The following is a 15,764-nucleotide window of genomic DNA, read 5'->3' as shown; positions in this document are numbered from 1 at the left end:
CCATAAACCCATCCAGATATGTACCATGCTCCAAGCTCCATATACCCCCAATTAACTCAAATCAATACAAATCCATCGTCCTTCCTCCATTTCCCTACTACGTTCCTTAATTATTACTCGCTACTCCCTATCATCACCAAACAAATAGCCCGCCTCCAAGCAATATGCCCCACCGTTGGCCATTCCCTTCTCACTTCCCCAACAGACAACCGTCGCATCCACAACTCCACTGAGTACCCCCTCCATAGCCCCAAGTACACCCCAACCAATGAATCCAGCAACAAGTCCCACAACATATGCATATGCACTTCCCTTGAGACCAGGACCTTCGGGCACACTGATAGACAATTGACGAGCAGTTGCTACCCAGCCACCGAAACCAAGGGCCATAGACATGATGATACGGGTTGCATGAAGAAGCAGTTTAGCTAGACGGTAAGGGAGTAGAGGTGTTGTGGCGTGAGTCCGAGAGGAGAAGGATCGTGGAGTTAACGTGGTTGTAGGAGCTTGAGGTGTGAGGAATGTCATTTGACTTAGACCCCTCGCGGAAGTCTGAAGAGGCTGTGAGTGAATAGCAGCATAGGTGAGGGTAAGAGGATTGAGTAATGCTGTCACTGGTGCTGGTACAAAAGAGTACGCAATTATCGAAATAGCCGCCACCAATCGTCGTGGAAACACGAGGAGAGGAAGTTTAATCAAGAGAGCTATCAATGACGACAGGCATATAGTACCGAATATCGTATTGGTCGAGTGATAGAATGCTGCCGCAACGACCTCACGAGATGAAGCTCCTGTCTGCGCATTACGGTGATAATACCATTGAGAAACTGTTGCAGCAGTGGTAGTTCGCTGAATCCCCCCAATCACGGAAAGAGTCCAGATGTACATCATCACGAAATATACACCAAGCCACCAAGTCGTTGCATCAATAATGAAGCTAAGACCTGACTTTGAGAGATGGCCACCCAAGAATACTCTCGTGAACATTCCTAACCATATCCAGGTCCATACTATAACTGACCCCAGCGTAGCGAATCCCAACGCGAGCAGACCAGGATTCGAAGCAAGAATCCTTGACGCAAACTCTAGAATGCTGATTGCTTTAGTCAACGATTGTCGTCCTTTATAAATAGTGTACAGCCAGAGCAGAGCAAGAGCTCCAGGTACAAACGACATCCACCTCATAGCCCTATCTTGTACACCAGTTCGATCTGTTGACCCTTTCATACTAGACACCATAGGATACAATGAGAACGAAAACAGTATGACTGGTACCGCGAGAACAATTAGGAACACCAATGGACGAACAAAAGACCGCAGTAACGCAAGCCAGATAAATGATACAATTATCGATGCAAGGGTATCGACTGCGAATAGATGGAATGAAGAATGGAGAGTGGTATATATCGTATCTCCGAGCACTCCGTCAGGCGTTGATGTATGGAGGAAGATGAGGAAGAAAGTTGCGAAAAGTGAAGCCAAGCATATCAAAAATAATGACCCCCAAAACATATCATGCTTTGGCCCTTCCAGTTCGTCTGGAGTTGTAGGAATCGCTACTGGAACAACCTCCACTTCATTCGGTCGTATGGGGTATCGAGGACCAGGTAATTGTTGCGATTCAATATCCCTCTCATTGCCTCTGATGGATTCATCTGTAAATCGGGTTGTGCCAGATTTTGGCCCAGATTTAAATTGTTGAAAGGCTGGTGGGTTATCATCACCCATATCGTAATCCGGTTCACTTGGCGGTAAGCTGTCGGCAATCGTGGATTCTAGTCCAATATCGACCATTCTTCCCTTTCCTTTACTACTGCTTCCCTGACTGCTTGGTCGCCTACTTTCGTCATCATATTCCTCCCCAACCGTTTCCGGTGTGTGGCCTCGCTCTCTTGTACTTCGGATACCGCCTTTCCAACTACTTTTGATTCCTCGTGGGCGTTCCCGATGGTCACCTGCCATTCCATCATCTTTACTATTCCCCAGAGCTATATCGCTCCCGTCGCGCTCGGTTTCCTCACTTTCTTCCAGTTCTCTCGTAGGTGCAAAAACTCTCCGTGATCGCTGAAGCGCAAAGAAATCTGCAGTCTCCCTCTCTCGTTCCTCCTCCTCATCTTCTTCTTGAAAATCATTCAAAGCGCTGTGAAATAACGGGGCATCAGGCGGAGCTTGGGAATATCGAGATGTAAATCCGAAATTTGGGAGGTGTGAGGACTGATAAGGGTTTCCAAGTCCTCTTTGATGTCTTGAACTTCGTAAAGGCTGCGATCGTTGATAACGTTCGTTTGGACTTCGATTTGGGATTTCGTTATCCTGTTGGACGAAATTGGAGAATCGAGACTGTGACTGAGCTAAGAAGCGCGAAGCATCTGGATAATATAATGGTTAAAAGAATGCACAAGGTAAGGGCAAGTGAGTTAGTTTACTTACATTCGGAAAACATCTTTGACCCTCCAGAATAAAGTTGTATGTTGGAATATTTTGTCTGCGATGAAGTTGAGAAGTCGAGGTTGTTGATAAGGACTCTCTATCTACAGTTCCGCCCAGTCTTGTGGGTCTTTTGTGAGAGCTTGAAACGGTACTCGCAGGCTGCAGTACGGTAGATCAGTTGTAGTCTGGGGTTGGTAGGGTATCTTGCAACCGATGAATGATATAAAGCTTGTGATTAGGTATTCCAAGTAGGTACTGGAAGTGAATACGGTAGAAGATATTTGTATGGGCAAGACTTGTTAGAACAATGATGGATGCCCCGTGAAGGATAATATTGTGAGATATCAGTCACTTGCTTGCGTTGCTGGGGTTGCTGGGGTTGCTGGGGGCGAGTCAAGACTTATGATAGCGGAGTGCCGGGAGGCCTCAGTCGTGAATCATTTAAAATCACGGGGCAGGTGTACCATACCGCATGAGTATCTAGGGAGAATGAATAGGAAGAATGAACTCGCCCTCAAGATAAGGATCGGATAGGATGGGAAAGGATAGGATATCGAATTATGCGAGAGTGTCAATCTTTTGGGTTGGTTGATGATGAATTCCTTGGTATCTGTGATGGATGTATGACGTGAAGAGAAGGGAGAAGAGAGAAGGGAGAAAGAAGAAGAGAGAAGGGAGAAAGAAGAAGAGAGAAAGAAGAAAGGAGAATGATGTAAGAATGCAATTATAATCTACTCGTATATATTCATTATTTGCCTGATACCTGATACTTGTGAATCAAGAGAGTGAAGATTGCATGATCACTCCTAGGTACCCAAACATCTCGATAATCCTTTGTTCACCGCCCCCAACCAACCCGGCCGACTTCTCCAATCCTAAAATATAACGGCTGGGCGCTAGAGGATAATAATTTTCCCTCCGCTTGCATTCCCGAAAGCCACTTTCTGACTGGGTAGAGAGAGTACCTGGAAGCCTGGGTAACAGGCAAGAGTATCTGTATCTGTATGGTGGGTCAATCAATGATTCATGAACACTCTATCTAAACTTATCATTGTCTCGACTCTCAACTGCCCACGAGATTGTGTTACCATACAACAACTCTGACAAGTTACAAGTTTATCATACCACACCCAGACATTCTAGCTATCATTTATTCATAAACCTCACTGTTATTGAATCATTCCTCAATTCCAATTTTACAATCGGTTACAATTCATCAACCCTTCAAGATCAATATCATTGATTGTTTTTGCGATCAGTCTTTTTCAAATCCCCAATCGCAAGCTTACCTAGGTAAAGTTCGAACGGGTTCTGCCTTTCCAACACCAGTCTACCGCCCCTCCTCGTCCAACGTCAACGAAAAGCCGATAGAATCTTTCGTATCGAAGCTCAAAAAAAGTAATGTCTACAACATCATGGGATTATATTGCCAAGCTCGTGTGCATTGGCGATAGTGGAACTGGAAAATCATCTCTCACAATTCGACTTTGCGAAGGGCGTTTTTCTCCGCACCATGACGTTACCATTGGAGTTGAATTTGGATCACGCATTATTCCAGTTGGTCCACCGAATTCAGAAGGATTTAAACCGAAATCGAACGCTCTAGATGAAGAGCCAGCATCTAAAGCTTCAGCCACAGAATCAGACGTACCACAGAAACACATGAAGCTCAGTTTATGGGATACGGCAGGACAAGAAACTTATAAAAGTGTTACGAGGAGCTATTTTCGTGGAGCTTCAGGCGCACTGCTCGTATTCGACATCTCGAGGCGACCAACATTTGAACATGTTACGGACTGGCTACATGATTTGCGACAAATTGCTGAGCCGGATATAGTTGTTGTGTTGGTAGGGAACAAGAGTGATTTGGCCACAGGCGATGAGAACAAACGAGAGGTTACCGTGGAAGAGGCACAAGCTTGGGCGAAGCGAAATGGCGTATTAGAGTATGTCGAAACGAGTGCGAAGAGTGGTGAAGGTGTTGAAAATGCATTTGCAAGAGTGGCAGAAAGGATATATATGAACATCGAAGCTGGAAAGTATGACTTGAATGACAGGAGATCTGGAGTGAAGGGTCCTGGCTATGGAGGTTCGAAAACAAATGTTAAATTGGCTCCCCAGAAAGCCAGCAGTGGTGGATGTTGTTGAGCAAAATGAGGCTCACGAGGCCAAATCTGCCACAGTATACGCGGGCATACAGATATGATCTCGATGGCTATACACTACTTACTCAAAGTCTGTCGTCAACCGCAGTTTTCCAAGAAGACTTTGTATATATTCTAGTGCGGGGCTGGATAGTCTTCACTACCTTGTATGATAGGAAAGGTCCGAAAGGTTTCGGAAAGTTGGCTTTAATATACCCAAAGCATGAGAATGGTATCATGACGATGAAAGCAAGATATTTATTTTTACTTTTATTACCCTTATTACTGTTTGAAGTTCTAGGATATCTGTGGGGTTTCATTTGAATAATATGGAAGGACTCAGAACGCATGGCAAACGTTTGAGGAGCCTCTTGATGCCCTCTCCCATGGATGATAGCACTTTCTCATGGCATCTCCTATACGCTCTGCTTGGCTGAGTAGAGGAAAGGTCTTGATGAGAAATCGTTGACCATTGCCTCTGTGGATAAACACTACCTGAATATATAGTGACAGTACCAGTGATTGTTGTTTGTTGTTTGGATGGTTAATTCGTTTCTACCAGCATGTGATATGTTGTGGCATAAGACAATAGGCCACTCTGTGATTTTCTCGAGATGACAGCTTTCCTGATGATGAAGATACCTAGCAGGCAGGTTTCAACCTACTAGACCCCAGACAGAGAAGTCATTGTTGCAATGAAGGACATTGCTATTCCGAGTTTCCAAAAGGGCATTTGCCTACTAGGTAGATATCGATCCTGATACTCCATGAATGCTCTAGATTTATTCGTTGTGTATTGATACGTGATAACTATGTAGCTTAGTATTACTTACAAGAATGAGGAGGTTATAATAATACAAACAGTAGGTAGTATAATCATAAACTGTTTTGAGTTTCCCTTCTCTTCTATTGAATAAGAGAAAAGCCATATTTGCTTGTCAAGAGGAAAAAGAATCAGCCTCATCACTCATGGAAGCCTATCCCACTATTTCCCCATCCCCTCATGATTTGACTGGGGCAAAAATAGAATTCTGCCGAATCTCACCGCTTATCTAGCTACCTGTTCCCTTCATAAACTCTGAAGCACTTGCCAACAGAAACCCCACCCAAATTACTTCATAATCCCTCCTTCAACAACTGCACCAATTTATCATACTTTCTCCAATACTTTTAATACTTCAATACTTCAATACTTCAATAATTCAAGGAAACAATCGGAAATAATAACATAATATCTCATCAAGAGATAGTGGTAGAATCTTCTTCCAAAATCATGGCGAATCACTCCGTTATTCGTATTGCGAAGGTAAATTCATCAAGCCAAACCCATGTGATGATATCACGATGTGCGCCAAAAGTGGTAATGAAAGCGCAAGGCTGACAACACTTTTTGGGTGATTTAGGAGTTGGCAGATATTCAGAGAGGTCCAGATCTATGTAAGTCAATATAGTCTCTTCAGGAGCTTACTGTTCTCTCCTTGACTTTTTACTAACCATTTAACTCTATAGCCCTCGCAGTTGCTTGTCGGGATATCGACGTTCGAAGCGTTAAAGCAATTATAATTGGCCCACCAGATACACCTTACGAATTTGGTTTCTTCGATGTTGGTCTATCCAATTCATAAATTCTTTTTTTCTGAATATGAAATACTAACATTTCTCTAGTTTGGTGTTAGATTTGGAAAAGGTACGATTTTGCGAAAGGGTTGCACATTAATTCGAAGCTGAAAAAGTCCATATAGATTATCCAACAAAAGCACCTAATGTTATTGCGACAACTACAAATGGAGGAAGATGTCGTTTCAATCCCAATATCTATGCGACAGGCAAAGTTTGCTTGTAAGATATCCTTTATGTCATGATACTTTCAACATTTACTGAGTTGCTTTTAGATCAATTTTAGGGTAATTAAAAACCTTCATACAATTCCTCTGGACCCCCGAAACTAAATTATATGATAGTACATGGAGAGGTGAAAGAGGAGAAGAGTGGTCATCTGCACAAGGACTTGAGTCAATTTTAATTTCCATCCAGAGTTTAATGTCGAGCAATCCCTACGAGAATGAACCGGGTTTCGAAACGGCGAATGATGACCATGACAGGAAGAACCAAAAGGAATATGCTGCAAAGGTATGCTTGAATTATCAAGGCTCTTTGAACTGGCACCTGGTACTGATAAGACTGTAGATTCGCCATGAAACTCTACGAATTTCAGTCATTCAACGTCTTGAGGAATACTTGAACATCTCCGCAGCAGGAACAACTCCACCATACACACCACCAAGCGATGATAGCGACAGCGACTTAGATCGAGATGTGCTTGATGATTCTGCCGTTGCATTCGAACCCTTCAAAGATTTTTGCAAGCGTAGATTCTTGTGGTATTATGATTCGTATTTGACGGCTATAGAGAAAGCAAGAAAAGAGGTTAAGGATCTTCAACCTTTTGCTCGAATGCCCTTTGAGGGTGGTGGAAATACTATGGAAGGAAAGTTCGACTACACTGAACTAGAGAGACGATTAAAATTCATTCGTACCACTTTGGATGCTGAGACGGCTCATTGGGCTACCGAAGGATTGTTATCACAGAAGAAGGAAAGTGGTGTGGCAGCAAATCTTCAACGTCAATTCGAACAAGTGGTTGAAGCATACAAGAGGGACAAGTCCGTAACCCTGGATATTGAACTAGATAATAAGAATCCTTTCGTATGGAATATCACCTATTTTGGTCGCCCCATGACCAATCTAGATGGCGGATTATTCAATATTAAGCTGTACTTCAGCCCAAGATTTCCAGAAGAGCAACCAAGAGCCAAATTTCAGACACCTTTGTTTCATCACCGGATTGGACTTGATGGAACACCTTGCTATACTCCCAAACGCCTTGATGATGCAAAATATCACATCGAGTCTATCATTGAAGCTTTAGAGGAAGTTTCACCACCATACGATCCACGAACATTGGTAAATGTGGAAGCTTCCAAACTCTTCTGGGGATCAGTGGATGATAAGAAGAATTATAATCGAAAGCTTCGGAGGTCGGTCCAAAGTAGCATGGAGTAAGTTCGTTTTTGAACCAGACTTTAATACCGTGCGATATTTCGAGCAGCTTTCAATTTTCGGGTGTCATTTTTTTTTTCTTTTTTCATATCACGGCCTCTTTCATACATAGCAACAAACTTCTCGGACTTCGGCTGCCTAAATATTGGCTTGGACAAAGCATGGAGTAAATTAGCGGGAGTTTTCATCATCGTGTTCTCTATGGGCTGGCTGGTCCTAGGGGTTTTTTCTTCAAGTCAAGAGGCCCACTTCAACATTTAATAGTGAGTCGGGCCAAATGAATTGAGCTGGGTTGGCATGGCCAGGATTCGATGATATTATATGGTATGGATGGGGGGTTATGATATCCGTGTATTGATTCAGGATTGGCGTTATGAAAAATATGGGTAGAGTAATGGGGCAATGGGGGGAATGGAAAGGCTGGGCTGCTATGGGATATGATGGATTATTTGACTTTTTATTTTCTTTGCTGCTCCTTGAAGAGACGATGGGGTTGCTCGAATTATGGTGGGGCTGTAATAATGCTGCGAATATAAAAGGAGAATAAGCGAGACGGCAGAACAGAATGAAAGACTAAAGAGAAGTTAAGAGAACATAAGAGGCAAAATAATATAAGGTTAAATAGTTGAGGATCAATAATTGATCTAAATACAAGTTTTGTGAGGTTGAGACGAGATAACTTGTGCAAAATAATGAGAGAAATGAGTGTAAGTTCACGCATGGGCATGTAACAAACATTGTCTAGATACTGACTAGTTACCTGAAATCGGAATAATGATTTAGTTTCAGGACCAGTTTTGAGATACTGAGTAAGTTTTGTGTGATATTACATGCATGCATTTGATCATTCGTTTTTCTAGACTTTTGCCTTGCTGAACCCGAGGAGTGGAATATGGTAACAAGTGGTATAGTAGTGGTTTAGGTAGGCTATACATGAAATTGAGTTTGTCATATTCACGAGAAGCTAGTGCATGTGCAAGCAGTTGTATCTTGTGCTTCAAGATATATGGATATTCATTTTCTGATATGGAGTGCCATTGTTCCACTCGAGTTGGAATATTCATGTCTCATTGCCTCCAATGATATCGGAGATTGATTTTCACAGTAGCGAGGCGAATTTTATATTTGGAGGGATTTCAATACCTAGTCAGAGATATCGAATCCACCCCTCCCTTCCTGTCAAATCTCACATTATGTAGTATAACGCAGGATTGGGCATACTTCAATGCCATGGAACGAATTTCATAGTGGTATATGTATTCCTCGAAATCCTAACCCAGTCAATCATACCGAATCCACGCTTCCGCCCGCTCATTCCTTTCAACACCAAACACCCCTTCTAAACCTCCACCGGTTCCGCCTTCTTCTTCTTCGGCTCCTCGAGCACGATATTTTTCTTTGGAATATTCTTATAATTCTTCATCAAAAACTCCCTCACATCTTCACTCACATCGCCCTGGACCGTAATTTCCTGTCCCCCGCTTGCTACCTTCGTCACACTACTTCCCGTCGCAAACCTAGATCCGAATTCCTTCGCAACCTTTTTGAGCTCGAGCCCAAAGGCTTCGAGCCCCTGGACTTCGGTTACGTATTTACGTTTATTGCGCTCGACGCGCTTGATGCGGATTTTTGAGGCTGCAAGAGTTTCGTTTTGTTTGGCTTCGAGGGCTTCTGCTTTGGCGGCTTTTTTGGTGGCGTCTTTGGCGGCGCGTTTTTGGGCATCGACACTGAGGGTGGAGGTTGCTGCTGCGAGGGCATCTAAAAGGAGGGGAGTTAAAATTTAGCATGCATCATACGAAGAGTAAGAGAGGAAGTGAGCTATACCTTCAGACCATAATCGCTCGTACATGGTGGGATATTTCTTCTCGAGCCATTCTTGACATTTCTTTACTGTGCCGCCGTACTCGCAATACTAATTGCTTTTTGTTAATGATCTTGTCCTTGGTATCCTCATTCCTTTGTTCAATTTAAGCCCCAAGCCCCATGAAGTATAAGAGTAATGCCTACCTCAGGTGGTAACGAACAAACTATTCTCTGTGATTAGCCTTAATGAAATCAAGATAGCGGGGTCGTTTATTCATTTGTAAACTTACCTCCACAATAAACAACACTTCTTGATTGAATTTCTGCAGGCGCAGTGGTCTCTTCTACATCTGCCATATTTTCTTATAAATCGATGTGTGTTTCGGTTTGAAATATTCTTGGTTACAATGATGATTTTTGTATGTATTTGGAGGGGGAAACACTTGATATGAGTTAAGATGGATGAGCTCAAGAACCGTAATGGTGGGGTAGTTTTTCCGAACTGTGACTAGCGGCCGCTTTAGTCCGCGTCCTGGCTTGTCTTGTCTCCTATCATAAGCGGGTGTGAATACACACGCTGATCAAAGGTCTCGTTCTCATGTGAATTTTACAGAACTACTCTTCGATTTCAATTCCAATCATCAGATAGTTTACACACACTGTAGCGACACCTGGAGGACTAGCGAAGCGTCATCAATCGAGAATTTCAAGTGGCTTTCACAGGTTTCACGCGGGTGAGCCTACAAACCCTCTTCGCTCCCTGCGCTTGAATCAAGAATGGCTCTATGTGCATTTCTGGAGGTTCAAGACTGGAACAAGAAGATATCATCTATGTCAGACAAAACATAGATCTTAAATAGATACCAATCAAGAGAGCATATATTACGAACGTTGAGAATTCCAATTTCCCTACGTAACATCAGGTGCATTCAACAAAAGACTTTTTATCGGTATCAGTAAATCAAAACGCCAATCATCCTTTGCTTCCTGTTATTCCAAAGAAGCTCATGCAATAAGTAATCTTTCGCCTTCCAATGCATACCCCAGAGAAGCGTATAGAATGCAAACCCCCGTATTACTCCAATCGCTAAAGATAAATTAAACAACCATCATTATCCATTTCCAATTCAAACGATCATATTTTTCATTCCCCTATCAACCATCAAATCAAGATTTCGATGTTCAGAACCACAACCCACGGTATCTAGGTTCTATATGCCCTATGGCGTTGATTGAAAAGGGGTCACAGCCCATAAAATTCTCAATCAAACACGATAGAGGAAGTTCCCCACTCCAGAGTAGGAGTGTTTTCAATTGAGGATCGGTGCTTCATGAACAAAAGATGAGTCAATTTGGTGCAAAAATGTGAGATTGCAGGTGTTGAAATGGCCTCAAGCTCTTTTTCTCAACACTCTTCCAACAGCAGTGCTGGCTGGCTGTGCAGGTTGCGCAGGTGCAGGTGCCGCCTTCTTGAGTCTTGCAGCAGGTGCCTTTTTAACAACAGTCTCTGTGCTAGTATTGCTGACATTTCTTCCTCGTGTAGTCTTTGGACCCGAATTTGCGGTGTTGGATCTTGCTCGACCAGTAGCAGCTCCAGCTGGATTTGTATGTGGTGCGACTTTTCGTCCTGCTCTTGTAGGCGGACGAGAATCTGTAGTAGATTTGGCGGGTGGTGCGGGTTTTATTGGCGAGGCAGGTAAAGTTCGGGAGTTAGCGGATCTAGGTGAAAGTATTTGTTTTGGGTCCATATTGACACGAGAAGTGGTACGTTCAGGCAGGTTAGGAACAGCTTTTTGACGTTTCTTCGGGTTGTCAATATTGTTTTCCTTGTCTAGACTTGCCTCGTCACTTTGAATTGTTAGTATATGTTCCATACTTTTGTGGGGAAAACATACCTATTCCTTTTAGTAGCACGAGATGGTGCTGTGACTTGAGTACTTGGACCACTTTCTGACTCCTCCACTGGAATCTTCTTTTGTGTGTTTTTTGGAGTGTTCTTTGCTGGAACTGGTGGTCCCACTTCCGTACGCGCTGCTTGTGCGCCAGTATTGTTGTGCTTCTCAAACAAATCCCCAATGTTCTTTTTGCGCATTGAAATAGGTATGCGATTGACGCGAATTTCAATACGCGTTTTTAATCCTTGAGCTTGAACATTATATTGTGCTCTGAGCTTTCTAGCACGTTCAGTAACTATTCAAATGGAAAATTAGTACACAATCTGACGCGTTTTCGAAATGAGTTCCTCACTTTCCAACTGCAAATTCTCCATCAGAGCTTGCTTTTGGCCTGTTGTGATAGCCATTTCGCGTTGGCTAGTATATGTGTGAAACTTTAGGAATTTCTGTGATTATCCGTACGAACAATTGCGGTTCGATTCCTTCTGGATTGTTGTGTTGTGTGAATACAATTGAAGATGTGAGATGTTGTATGGTGAGTGTGGAGTGTAGAGTGTTGTGATGTTGTGATGTTGATTGAGAATAAACATCATCATCACTTTGTAGATTGTTATCCGTTCATTATCGAAGTCGCTTGCTGAGCGCCACGGGTGTGTGGCTAAACTTTCTTGCTCCCCCAATTCTGAAGAAGTTACAGGGATTGGGACCGCTCCGAAGCTAGCGATGCTTGCTGTACTTTAGTATTAACGCGCAAACCATAGCTACCTTGAGCAACCTGCAACCTTAACAAACATCATCTTCTTTATCGCCATCAACAGATTAATCCATACTTACCACTTACGACCGTCCTCCACCACATATCCGATTCCACGACTCAAATACAACTTCCAAAACAAAGATTTCGCACATTTGCCAAACGGCAGCCAATCCGACAAGATGGTTCTCGAAGCAGTAATGGTTGTGGTGGATAACAGTGAAAGCAGTCGAAACGGAGATTATACACCAACACGTTATGAAGCGCAATCCGATGCCGTTTCTTGGATTTTTTCTACCATCACTCAAGCCAATCCAGAATCTTCAGTTGGCTTAATGTCCATGGGAGGTAAAGGACCAGAGGTTCTTGTTACCTTAACAACTGATCATGGAAAGATCTTGGATGGATTGCACCGTACTAAGACTAAGATTCGTGGATCTAGTCACTTAGCTACTGGTATTCAAATCGCCGGTGTATGTTGTCATCTCTTTTATAATCTTACCTATAATCGGGGCATGCTAGTTGGGGTAAATGCTGATGTAGATATCCTCATAGTTGGCACTCAAACATCGACAAAACAAATCCCAACGTCAACGCATAATCGTTTTTACTTGCTCTCCAATCGCAGAGGACGAAAAATCACTTGTCAAGCTCGCTAAAAAAATGAAGAAAAATAACGTTTCAATTGATTTCGTTGTATTCGGAGAACTTGATGATGATGTCACCAAAAAATTGACAGCCTTCAATGAGAATGTCAAGGGAGGTGATGGATCACATTTGGCCATCATTCCACCAGGACCCCAGCTTCTCAGTGATCAGTTAATGACTTCACCAATTTTAAATGGGGATGGAGCTACAGGAGGAGTTGGTATGGGTGGTGCTGAAACAAGTGGTGATACTGGCGCATTTGAATTTGGTATCGATCCAAGCGTAGACCCAGAGTTGGCATTGGCATTGAGAATGAGTATGGAAGACGAGAAGGCTCGGGTCGAGAAAAACGAGAAGGACCGACTAGAGAAGGAAGCAGCGGAGCAATCTGCATTAGGAGAGATCAAGGAAGAGGATGAGGCATCCGCACCTCTGTTGAATAAGGACGGAGAAGCTAGTGGGAGTGGGGACAAGAAAGACGATGATAAAATGGATACGGCTTAGATGAGGGGTTGAAGTACAGGGCGGGGAAATGAATGGATGGATTGCTAATTGAATGAATGGTTGGGGCTGCATGGCAAACTGGCGTTTGGTATGTACCAATAGATATCATATACAATGGTATTTGGCTCTTTTGTCAACAAATTACTTCTAGTTTGTATACTCCTTGACTCCTTTGACGTTTGGCCTGTGAAATATCGGCACGTATCCTCAATATAATACTCAAGTCCCCAACAAGTTCCTTCTATACCCGAAATTATGTCCACATTTCCCTTCGCCTTCTTAGCTCTAATGTGAGAGATCTGATCAGGTACTCCTGTATCCAGTATCAGATCCAGAGACATTCCCCGCTTCTTTGATCGGTGGGAATACAACCTCTGAGCCCACGATCGCACCTCGCTTTTCCCCAAGTCTGTTGGCCCTCCACGTGGATCCATCGATCCATCTGCCCATAACCCCCTTCCAAATTACCTCATGTTAACCCCCCTGACCCACCTTTCCACGCCTCTCTCAAACCTCTCACACCTAATCGGCATCTCTAACTGATAAAACGGGTTCTTCATCACAAAATCCGCATAAAGTTCATATATCTTCCTCAATATACTATCAACATTTGGCATGCCAGGTTCAGTAAATAGGAGAAACTTCGTGCCAGTGAGAGTCTGGAAACATTGGAGTCGGAACAAAGTCGTTTCGAGCACTTCGATGCCGGAGGGTGGATCTGGTCGGTCATCAGATGTGGGAGTGGAGGAGAGTGAGGAGAGCGTAGAGAGCGTTTTGGAGTGGGATGTTGAAGGAAGAGAGGAGGCACCTGTTGACGCGAGGTGAGAGGATGGGATGGGGTTTAGTCGAGTGGAAATAGCGTGGACTCTGGGGAGTTGTTAGTGACGATTGTAAGAAGAAGTTCGAGATGGATCTAATTAGGAAGCAAAAATATAAGGGGAAGGGAGAAGTCATGTACCCGTGAAATGTTCCAGCAAGCACTAGATAGTCATTTATAGATAATTTGTTCAATCCATCTGCGAAGTCTTTCTGGTAGATAAGTCCACCAGCTTTATTTATTATTGTGAGGGCAAAGACGACCCTACGAATTAGCTATTAGAATTGCGATTCTGAGACCTCGCTGAAAAGTTGGGAGTAGAACTTGCATTTTGATATTCGATGCACTCTTAAGACCGATTGATAGGGAGGAAGTTGAGAGATTTATCCGTAGTAGAAATCAATTATTCAGCGGAAACGTCGCATTCGTGATCGGCCTTTTAATTTTTCCACACAACTCAAGAGTCAAAAATTGAATATGAAACTCGGCGCATTCATCAAACGTCCACAATATAAAGTTCAAGATGCATCAATATACTGTTGTCTGTAGCCTCGTCCAAAAACGGCTAAGTAAGCAGCCTTCCCCAGATTTCGAGAATTTGCCGACCAGCACATGTTTATTGATAGATCGGCCGCGACTTAAGTTTCTTTCTTCCTTTCAAGTCAACAAAATCACTTTTACAGCAAAACACGTCGAGTCTTTGCACAAAGTTGATTTGGACAAGTAGGACGCGCATTTCAAGGAAAGGATTGTTTTCTTTAATTACATAGTTAAACTCGAGACAACACAATCAGTCAGAAGAACAGTCCAAGTTATCGAATCCCGACCCCCCACAAACAACAGTCTTCAACCTTTCTCGAACCTACCTCTCTCTTTGAAACAATGGCAACACCAGCCCCCACATCTCGCTCTCGCGCTCCCCCAGCAGGCGACGAAGAAGCATCCACCGTTCTGAAGCTCGGAGAATTCCAAGATGTAGACGCACTTACTCATTCTGAAGCCGCACTCGTCATCAACGCGCTTGTCGCAAAGCGTCGTGGTGATCGCAAGAATGTTAATGAGACTGAGATCTTGAGTAAGACGCAAGAATACCTGGATCACTTTGCGAGATTCAAGAGAAAGGAAAATGTGGAGGCTGTAGAGAGATTGTTGGGAAGTAGGGGAGAATTGGCGAAATTCGAGAGGGCGCAGCTGGGTAGGTGATTTGTGATTTTTTTTTGTTATGTTTGGAATTTTTCAGGGTTGAAAGGGGAGATAGGGAGAAATGAAGAGGGCAGTTTGGGGAAGATGGATAACGAGGGTATCATTGGGAGAAGCAATGCTAACATGAGATGTAAAGGCTCATTGTGTTGCGACACGGCCGATGAAGCGAAGACTCTGATACCCAGTTTACAAGATAAAATCAGCGATGATGATTTGACAGAGTTATTGGATGAAATCACAAAGTTGATGGGATTTACGAATTAAGATGTCCTTTGGATTTGGTTTTGGTCACTAGAGACTCACTTGAATTCGATATATACTTGAGTAGCAGAAGCCGCAGAAGAGCTCCAGCGTGGATCTGATCGAGATTGGTTCGTTGAAGACAACAAAAAGATACCTACCACAATAGTAGGCAGTCATGAAGGGAAACGTTTGGAGAAAACAGATGCAGATAAAATGGATGGGCGTTGGGAATGGATTACCGTTGCTTTCATAGAACGATCTGT

The 15,764-nt window shown here is 43.3% G+C and overlaps 8 protein-coding genes across 8 annotated transcripts; 4 read left to right on the top strand and 4 right to left on the bottom strand.

Moving 5' to 3' along the window:
* Nucleotides 1-120: 120 nt before the first annotated feature.
* Bfra_009207 (putative ctl transporter protein) lies at nucleotides 121-2,443 on the bottom strand (the record flags this gene model as incomplete). Its single annotated transcript, XM_037339557.1, has 2 exons — nucleotides 121-2,369; nucleotides 2,431-2,443. The coding sequence occupies 2 exons, from the start codon at nucleotides 2,441-2,443 to the stop codon at nucleotides 121-123; spliced, it is 2,262 nt and encodes a 753-aa protein (XP_037189607.1).
* A 1,388-nt stretch (nucleotides 2,444-3,831) lies between these two features.
* Bfra_009206 (putative gtp-binding protein rab2 protein) lies at nucleotides 3,832-4,578 on the top strand (the record flags this gene model as incomplete). Its single annotated transcript, XM_037339556.1, has 1 exon — nucleotides 3,832-4,578. The coding sequence occupies one exon, from the start codon at nucleotides 3,832-3,834 to the stop codon at nucleotides 4,576-4,578; it is 747 nt and encodes a 248-aa protein (XP_037189606.1).
* A 1,269-nt stretch (nucleotides 4,579-5,847) lies between these two features.
* On the top strand, nucleotides 5,848-7,637 carry Bfra_009205 (putative ubiquitin-conjugating enzyme e2z protein; the record flags this gene model as incomplete). Its single annotated transcript, XM_037339555.1, has 7 exons — nucleotides 5,848-5,880; nucleotides 5,978-6,011; nucleotides 6,084-6,178; nucleotides 6,240-6,261; nucleotides 6,317-6,413; nucleotides 6,536-6,704; nucleotides 6,762-7,637. The coding sequence occupies 7 exons, from the start codon at nucleotides 5,848-5,850 to the stop codon at nucleotides 7,635-7,637; spliced, it is 1,326 nt and encodes a 441-aa protein (XP_037189605.1).
* Nucleotides 7,638-8,973: 1,336 nt separating this feature from the next.
* On the bottom strand, nucleotides 8,974-9,794 carry Bfra_009204 (putative translation machinery-associated protein 22 protein; the record flags this gene model as incomplete). The annotated part of the gene is made up of 4 exons (XM_037339554.1): nucleotides 8,974-9,392; nucleotides 9,459-9,546; nucleotides 9,642-9,661; nucleotides 9,728-9,794. The coding sequence occupies 4 exons, from the start codon at nucleotides 9,792-9,794 to the stop codon at nucleotides 8,974-8,976; spliced, it is 594 nt and encodes a 197-aa protein (XP_037189604.1).
* A 1,034-nt stretch (nucleotides 9,795-10,828) lies between these two features.
* Bfra_009203 (putative borealin-like protein) lies at nucleotides 10,829-11,739 on the bottom strand (the record flags this gene model as incomplete). The annotated part of the gene is made up of 3 exons (XM_037339553.1): nucleotides 10,829-11,285; nucleotides 11,333-11,627; nucleotides 11,685-11,739. 3 exons carry the CDS (start codon nucleotides 11,737-11,739, stop codon nucleotides 10,829-10,831), a joined length of 807 nt encoding a protein of 268 aa, XP_037189603.1.
* A 529-nt stretch (nucleotides 11,740-12,268) lies between these two features.
* Nucleotides 12,269-13,238, top strand: Bfra_009202 (putative 26s proteasome regulatory subunit multiubiquitin chain binding protein; the record flags this gene model as incomplete). The annotated part of the gene is made up of 2 exons (XM_037339552.1): nucleotides 12,269-12,559; nucleotides 12,642-13,238. The coding sequence occupies 2 exons, from the start codon at nucleotides 12,269-12,271 to the stop codon at nucleotides 13,236-13,238; spliced, it is 888 nt and encodes a 295-aa protein (XP_037189602.1).
* A 464-nt stretch (nucleotides 13,239-13,702) lies between these two features.
* On the bottom strand, nucleotides 13,703-14,669 carry Bfra_009201 (putative sybindin-like family protein; the record flags this gene model as incomplete). Its single annotated transcript, XM_037339551.1, has 3 exons — nucleotides 13,703-14,105; nucleotides 14,197-14,319; nucleotides 14,593-14,669. The coding sequence occupies 3 exons, from the start codon at nucleotides 14,667-14,669 to the stop codon at nucleotides 13,703-13,705; spliced, it is 603 nt and encodes a 200-aa protein (XP_037189601.1).
* Nucleotides 14,670-14,937: 268 nt separating this feature from the next.
* On the top strand, nucleotides 14,938-15,522 carry Bfra_009200 (putative rna polymerase rpb4 family protein; the record flags this gene model as incomplete). Its single annotated transcript, XM_037339550.1, has 2 exons — nucleotides 14,938-15,250; nucleotides 15,296-15,522. 2 exons carry the CDS (start codon nucleotides 14,938-14,940, stop codon nucleotides 15,520-15,522), a joined length of 540 nt encoding a protein of 179 aa, XP_037189600.1.
* Nucleotides 15,523-15,764: the final 242 nt, after the last annotated feature.

Source organism: Botrytis fragariae, assembly GCF_013461495.1.
Source record: "Botrytis fragariae strain BVB16 chromosome Unknown tig00000161, whole genome shotgun sequence".
NCBI lineage: Eukaryota > Fungi > Ascomycota > Leotiomycetes > Helotiales > Sclerotiniaceae > Botrytis > Botrytis fragariae.
Note: the sequence above shows the minus strand (reverse complement) of the source record. Positions and strands in the feature narration are given on the sequence as shown.